The sequence below is a fragment of the Brassica rapa genome, chromosome A09 (genome assembly GCF_000309985.2).
Source record: "Brassica rapa cultivar Chiifu-401-42 chromosome A09, CAAS_Brap_v3.01, whole genome shotgun sequence".
Taxonomy (NCBI): Eukaryota; Viridiplantae; Streptophyta; class Magnoliopsida; order Brassicales; family Brassicaceae; genus Brassica; species Brassica rapa.
Genome location: NC_024803.2, coordinates 7191799 through 7198850, shown reverse-complemented (window position 1 = coordinate 7198850; position 7052 = coordinate 7191799). Strand labels below are relative to the sequence as shown.

The 7052-nt window shown below is 39.3% G+C and overlaps 1 protein-coding gene across 3 annotated transcripts; it reads right to left on the bottom strand.

Annotated features, from left to right (window-relative positions):
• Positions 1-920: 920 nt before the first annotated feature.
• Positions 921-7052, bottom strand: LOC103838002. Of its 3 annotated transcripts, none has more exons than XM_018655118.2 (19): positions 6441-7052; positions 5339-6263; positions 5000-5200; positions 4679-4762; positions 4406-4465; positions 4275-4319; positions 3988-4184; positions 3411-3890; positions 3206-3296; positions 2930-3109; positions 2756-2845; positions 2605-2667; positions 2439-2513; positions 2306-2356; positions 2061-2138; positions 1830-1964; positions 1644-1751; positions 1489-1554; positions 921-1402 (listed from the first exon to the last, which is right to left on the bottom strand). In XM_018655118.2, exons 2-19 carry the CDS (start codon positions 6230-6232, stop codon positions 1328-1330), a joined length of 2973 nt encoding a protein of 990 aa, XP_018510634.1. In that variant the 5' UTR covers positions 6233-6263; positions 6441-7052; the 3' UTR covers positions 921-1327. The 3 variants fall into 3 exon arrangements, with proteins under 3 accessions (XP_018510634.1, XP_009112657.1, XP_033135550.1); XM_009114409.3 differs by having other exon boundaries at positions 6452-7049; XM_033279659.1 differs by lacking the exon at positions 6441-7052 and having other exon boundaries at positions 5339-6429.

Below are 7052 nucleotides of genomic sequence, written 5' to 3'. Positions count from 1 at the left end.
ATCTTTGGTCGGGTTATTTTATGTCTTTCGGTTTGGTTACCTCTTCTGAACCACTAAATTGATGAATAACCGAAGCCATTTGGGTTCCGGTTTCGAACTTTGACATTGTGGGAAAATAGGTTGTACAACTTCTATATATGTGCAATTAAGACGAGGTTGAAAGATTGTGTGGAACTGTTACTATATGAAACTTCTGGTGTGGAAATATGTCGTTTTCCTTTTTAAAAAAAAAATAGTTGTGCTAAATCCGAACTCAATCCTGAATAAGCAGGCCCGGCCCAGTGTAAATGACTGCCTAAAGCAAAAATTAATATTGTGCCACGGTGGAGCCAAACTATGTACTTTGAACACAATGAAGAAGGGCACAACCACTAGACTACATGCATCATTTACATAACCACGGTAAAGGCTCTTCAGTATCTTGATCAAGTTGTTCGACTAGAGTTATGAGTGTTATTGTAGTATTATATTGAAATTATTTCGTGCGTGTTTTGCATTGCAGCAAGGTGGGATGATAAAAGAGACGTGGATGGAGAAAGATCCAAGAGAAGCGATATTGAAATACGCAGAGGTTGCTGTTAAAGATCCTAAGTTTATTGCACCTGCTTACCCTCAGACCCAGCCTGAGACCATCTTCGCTAAATCGGATGATGAAGAAGAAGAGGTGACGTAAAAAATAACTTAAAAGAGAGTTTCCAAGCACTTTACTCGTCTACAATTTCTTGCTCTGTGTAAATGATCATCACATATCATGTCACATTAGAAAAATGGAAACAACTTACTTTATGCCGGAAATGCATTTTAGGTGCGTTTTGATCTCAAAATCAGTTGTTTTCTGGAGCTGTAGAATCGCTTTTGAAGTTTAAATTATTTTTTTTTGAAATTAACTGCATTCAGATTGTTTTATAGAAAGACTAAAATTGTATCCAAATGTAGCATTTAAATGCCTCAATAATCCAAACCGTAGAATGTCTGTCTATACATAAAGAAAAACAGCAAGAAGCGCAATAGTGAGAATAGTTCATCAAAATCAGGCACTTGAAATAAGTAAAAAGGGTTTTCAAGTGTTCTGTACAACCTCAACAAACAAAAGCTCCTATTGAGCAGTGATTAATTTACAAAGAGCAGGAAGCAAGCTTTCAAACAAGTTTAGTTTGTTAATGATATAAAAAAATTATCAAGAGATCCAGAGACACAACAAGCACCTGTGATGTCTTGCGAGTGTAAAGGGTAGTTGAAGGTATCCTCTTTTGCCTCTTCGTATGAATTTGACTTTGGTTGGTTTCTTCAGTTTGTGTTTTGTATAAAGTTGATGGCAAAATGAGCTTTAGAGACGCTCGTTCTCAAAGCTCGATAGCCGTGAGTCTGACAGAACGCTAAATAGTTGTGTGTCTACTAATAACTACAAAACCCACAACAACAATAAAGCTTGTAAGCCTCTTCTGGATTCCATTGAGAATATCAGAAACTGAAGCTTAGATACTGTACCTTAATGAAGGGTCGGTCTCTACCAGGAAATGAATCGATAAAACTGTCCTTTAGAAGTAGAGAAACCTGAGAAAGACAAATTGTATATATAGTTACTGAGAGACTAGAGTGGAAGTAGTAATTCTTGTTACGCTTTTGAGGAGAGTCGCTAGTACCCTGTCGCTATTGGATTGAACACTTGTTATGGTGTGAGAGTGTAAGTCTGAGCAAAGAGACTCCATGTAATCTCTCATTACTCTCAAGAATTTAGTCGCAGCTTCTGCCTGAGAAGGACATTCGGTCAAATATCAAATCGGGTTCAAGTAATACAAAATTTCGGCCACGCATTGGTAACTACTTACTTGTACTTCACTGCATTTATAAACCGGGTGTTTTCTAGCAGTCGAGCTATAGTGAGCCAGTGCGGCATGGATTGGAGTCAACTGAGCCATAAGTTCTCTACGCTGAGGCAATGTTGGCATGTTACATACTTTCACCTGAAGAAGCAAAGTTAACGTTACATGCCTTAGAGTTGTCGATTTTACTTGACAGAAAGAAAGAAACAAGAGACTTTCATGGTAAGGCCACCAAACCTGATTGCCGAGGATGTTAACTAGAACAAGATTAGACGTCTTGACTTTCCAATCTGTAGGTTTACTGTGTATTCCGACCTGCCACGTGGTGTAAATTGAGACCGTGTGACCAACAAGAAAACATATATAGCTCATGATTTACGATCCAAACAACATGAACATTCTCAAATCCTCAGAATAAGTTATCATCTAACTAGCTATTAAAGGCACGGCACGAGTTACTTCATATGAAAAAATAAACTTACGAGGAAAGGAACGGGTGCTTCGAGGAAATCAGACATCCTTCCAGGCAGAACCTGAAGACGACAGAGAGAAGTTACGATAAGGAAACACCCAGTTTGATGTGGTCCATTGTTTTTCTAGAGATGTGGTACTTACCGGAAGCAGTAAACTCTGCCACTGAAACGGCCGAATCATTGGGACGAGAGACAGTACTATAGCTGACAAAACACCCTGCATTAGTCATTGGTTAGTCTAACTGACAAATTTTCATTTAAATCTCCTCAAGGGACTGAAAATGGATAAGAGGATAGATTTAACTAACCAGATTTGGGCAGATTACCACAATTTGCTTCTCTAATAAAACTCCGGAAAGGAGTGACAAAATCTGGAAGGAAGAAAATACTTTGTTAACTCAAGGCACAAAGAAGAGTTGCACATTGCATTCAACGCAAAAAAAAAAAAAATCTCCGTACAGTTTCAAGAGAGAGAATACGGCAAACTGTTGCCGTTGTCCACATTGATAGACCCATGGCCTCCTCAGCAGCTGCCAACCTCGCATTTATCTTTGGCAAAGAAAAGTAAAAAAGAGATGAGATTACAAATTAGAAGAAAGACTAGAAAAGGATAGTTTCGGATATAAAGTATACCCCGGAAGAATCAGAAGAGCAAATGCATTCTTCTGACAATCCAAGAGCTGAAACAGGTGGCCGTGTATACTCGATGGATTGTAAATGTTCCAGCGGCTGGAAAACTACTTCACTTCCACGGGAAGGAATTGCCAATGAATGGTAGCCGCAGATTAGTTGTAACGCATCATTGTTATGTTCCTATCAAGGTGAGATAACCATATAACAGTATATGAGAACAACGAACATTTAGGCAATAGAGCAACTAAATGGTTAAACTACTAGTGATCTCCTTACCTTAGCCCATTCCAGAATTAAATCATCTCCGAAATCATTTTCGCTGTTCGATATATCATCAACCTCATCTGACATCACACTTCTAGCTGAACTGCCATATATAAAAAGGTAAAATCTGAAATTATAACACTACTTGAAATACAAAATCCGGGAGGTAAGAAGAGATTAGATCAATTTTTGTTGGATAGCAATTGTGTTAGCTTACCTGAACACGGACTCACAGCTTTCAACATGCTCTATCGGCTGGGTCCTAGGATCGGTACATGTAATCTCCGGAGAATCATGGCCTTTCTCAAAGCTTTGAAACCTTCTTTCGGGGGTATCCAAGTGGTTCTCAGATACTTCAGAAGAACTATCATCGTAGCAATGAAAAACTTTCCTCCCATCTCTTTCTATTTCCTTGATATGACTTACATCTGAAGCATCACTGGTGACGACACTATCTGGAGATTGCGGTTCTGCAAAGTTCGCAATGTCACTATCAGATATCAATCCAGCAGCAGCGGCCGTGAGTGCCATGACTCCATCAACAGGTATTGCAGAAGCCATCCAATTATCAGGGTTACTACGAGGTGAAGAAACACAGCCGTTCATTCTAGAAACTGATGGACTATGGCATGCAGCAGCGAGAGACATCTCACTAACAAAATCTGTTATCCGTTTTAGGCGCTCTTGTGCGATCATACTGCATCAGCAAGTAAAACACCATCAGTTTTCAAGTTCTTCGATCTCTAATCAATGCAAGGAAAAGCCACTAATAAGAGTATGGGCATCTTTTGTACCTGTTTAACATCTCAAAGTGTAGCTCAAAAAAAGGAACTCTGGTCAGCAAGCAATAGCATCGAGGTGCAGAAACCAAAAACCGACTGCCTCCTCCAGATGAATGCAAGGGTGACGCAGTGCTTAAAACACCAGGAGGTCTTTGAACAATCTCCGAGACATGTAAACAAACACCATATAATGTCGCATCATCTGCTACCTGACAGAGAGAATTTTGAGTGCCTCATGTAAGTTTTTTTACATGGCTAACACGAAAGCAGTCAAGGGGCATGAAGAAAAGATAGATTACCTTGAATGAAAATATGAACGATGAATCATCTTTGCCTAAATGTTCCTGCAGTAAATTCAAAAGTATCATTATATTCAAACAATATAGATGAATTACAGAAGCTCAGACAGATATTTAGAATTATTTCGGACCTGTCCATACACAAGCTCATTTAGATCACTGAGAGATGGGGTCCTCTCCAAAAGTCGTGCCTGTTACGAAAAATCACATTTTCGACAGTCTTAGTTGCTGCATAAATCACAGAATAATAATGCCAACTAACGCCGCATATATTGTTACCAGCAGCATGAATCAATTCTGTGTAATTTTCGAAATAACTGATATATCTCATAACTAATAATATACCAACGCAAATTGATGGTCATTAAATAGATATAAAAAGACACAGAGCAAACATATCATACCTTGACCCCACCAGGAAAGCAGAAAGTTGCTAGATCTTTTGGACGCATTGCCACCTTCTTCCCAGGAGGGTATTTAAAAAGTATCTGCGCATAAAATAAAAGTAGATATAGAAAAGAAATAAACCAACTAAATCAGCCATGGAGCAGAACAGAAACATCTATATAATAGAAAGCCGCAAGCCAGAATGTATTAGACAGGAAATAAAAGAGTGGCAAACAAAGTAGACAATGAGCCACTAAAAAAAACAATCAGAATAGGTGTCTCATGTTACAGATATAAGCATGCCCAAAACTATGAGAAGTCAAAGAGTAAGCACAAACCTGTGGCTCCAATATTGGAAACTGAGGCCCACGGTGGCGGAGTATTCTGTAGTCAGCCACTTCATACCTTGACATCTCCATCTCCCATTTCTTCCTTCTACGGAAGGCCTCCTCAACTGGCTTCAACTCAGTTTCCGGATGAAGCCCCACAATGATAAAATGTTCAAATAGTGAGGTCGGCTCCTTATATTTTGTTTGGTCCTGGGAGTGTTTATCAAATTAAAACATTAGCCAGCTAATGTGCTATACCAGAGCAGAAGGCTTTAGACGATCAAGGGGAAGGGGAACAACGGAGTCAAAACAAAAGTGTCAAAGGTACACCCTAGAGAGATTAAATACCAGAGCTTTTGAGGAGTGGAGCTGGTACCACTGTCTTTTTTGGTTTGCTAAGACCTCAGGATTGAAAGTGGGCCGATTATCCTCACGTAGATTGCTGACCCCACGCCAAGCCTTATGCATCTGAGTTTTTAGTCTCTGGAAACTATTCGTGCGCCTGTGTCCTGGAGTCTCCATCTCACTTTGGGAGTGCTTATGTCCTAGCGAAGGCGACTGTGGTAAGACCGGTCCACTAAAGTATACATTTTGAAATGTATCTCCAGCTGCTTTAACTGCATCCGAAGAAGCACATGAGGGAGACTCTTGCTCTCCTGTAACAACTGTGTCATCAGTTTGTGTCTCAGATCTTAGACTCTGCGGTTCATCATCTTTTGCCATCAGCATCGGACTCGTACTATCTTCACCGCCCTTTCCCAACACCCTGTTCTCATCCCTCCCTGTATCTTCTTCAGTTCCATCCATCTCCAGATGACCATTTGCCACTTTTATATCAAGTTCTTTAATCTCTCTACCAACAGTATTTGGGTCGTCGTCGTCGTCCCTCTCAGGTGAACCTGAAGCCGATTCTTCATTATCTCTCTCCAACACCACCGCTTGTTCTTCTTCATCCCTATTTACCCACTGCTTTGGAGACTCATGTTTCGTTTCTGTTTCCACCACAAGCTGTCTCCTCAGGGTTGTACCCACTTCTTCTTCAACTTGATGAATCATCTCCAAAGCATTGTGGTCATCTCCTTCCCTAAAGACCTCACTTTTACATTCATCGTCCACATCCGTCTTCTTGGGGTATCTTAAAAGATCATCCGTATTCCCATCTCCCCGGTGAACTGCCAACACGTCTCCCCCCTTCATATCCGTATTAGAACTCGGCTTCACACAACACCTCTCAGACACCATCAATAATAGCTAGCATATCTTCAGATATTTGCTAAAAAAATTTAAATAAAAAGAAAAAAAACATTAACATCAACAAACTAGGAAGCTGATCTTTTTTTTTTGAAAACGAAACCCTAATTTTCGAATTGAGTTGAAATCGAAAACAGTTCAAGGCTACAGCTATATATGCGAATTGAAAAGAGACTCAGAATCAAACGACGATGATCACCACAGCAATACCTCCTCCAGCGAAATCAATCAATGCTCCTTCTGGGGAATTGTTTTTTTTTTAATTAATTTGATGAAAAATTTCAAACATGTGAATCCGAAAAAGGGAATCAAACTTGTAACGGAAGGTTGGATTGTGATTTTATGGAGGGAACGAAATGAATGCGCGGCGTGAGGATTCGAGAGAGAGAGATTATTTGACCGAACAAAAATGGAAATGAATCTTCTTCTTCTTCTTCTTCTTCCTCCTTTTTGTCTGTGGGGTTGGGGGGGGGGGAGAAAATGACTATGTTAAAAAGATTGTATCTAAATATAGAATTATACGCAAAAAGGGAGGTTATACTTGATATCAGGAGAATGACAACAACAGCTCATCTTTTCCTTTTTGTTTCTACTCTTAAAACGTGGCCTTCATGTTTTGAGCATACATTACATACACCCCCAAACATTATTCATTATGTAAATTTCACTTGTTTTTATTTACTTTTTGACAAAAGATGAATAGATTTGTTTTTTTTTCTACTTACAACATGATAAATCTACCACATTAAAATTTAATTAAGTTAACAGCAAAATTGCAAGAAATGAAAAGGTATTTATTGGTATTAGGGGT

What these genes read in the sequence shown, in the direction of transcription:
- LOC103838002 (XM_018655118.2), bottom strand. Translation starts at nt 6,232, where the DNA reads ATGGTGTCTGAGAGGTGTTGTGTGAAGCCGAGTTCTAATACGGATATG. An exon ending in ATGAGCTTGTGTATGGACAG is followed by an intron (nt 4,320 to 4,405) that starts GTCCGAAATAAT and finishes AATTTACTGCAG; the next exon opens with GAACATTTAGGCAAAGATGA. An exon ending in AAGCACCCGTTCCTTTCCTC is followed by an intron (nt 2,139 to 2,305) that starts GTAAGTTTATTT and finishes ACCACGTGGCAG; the next exon opens with GTCGGAATACACAGTAAACC.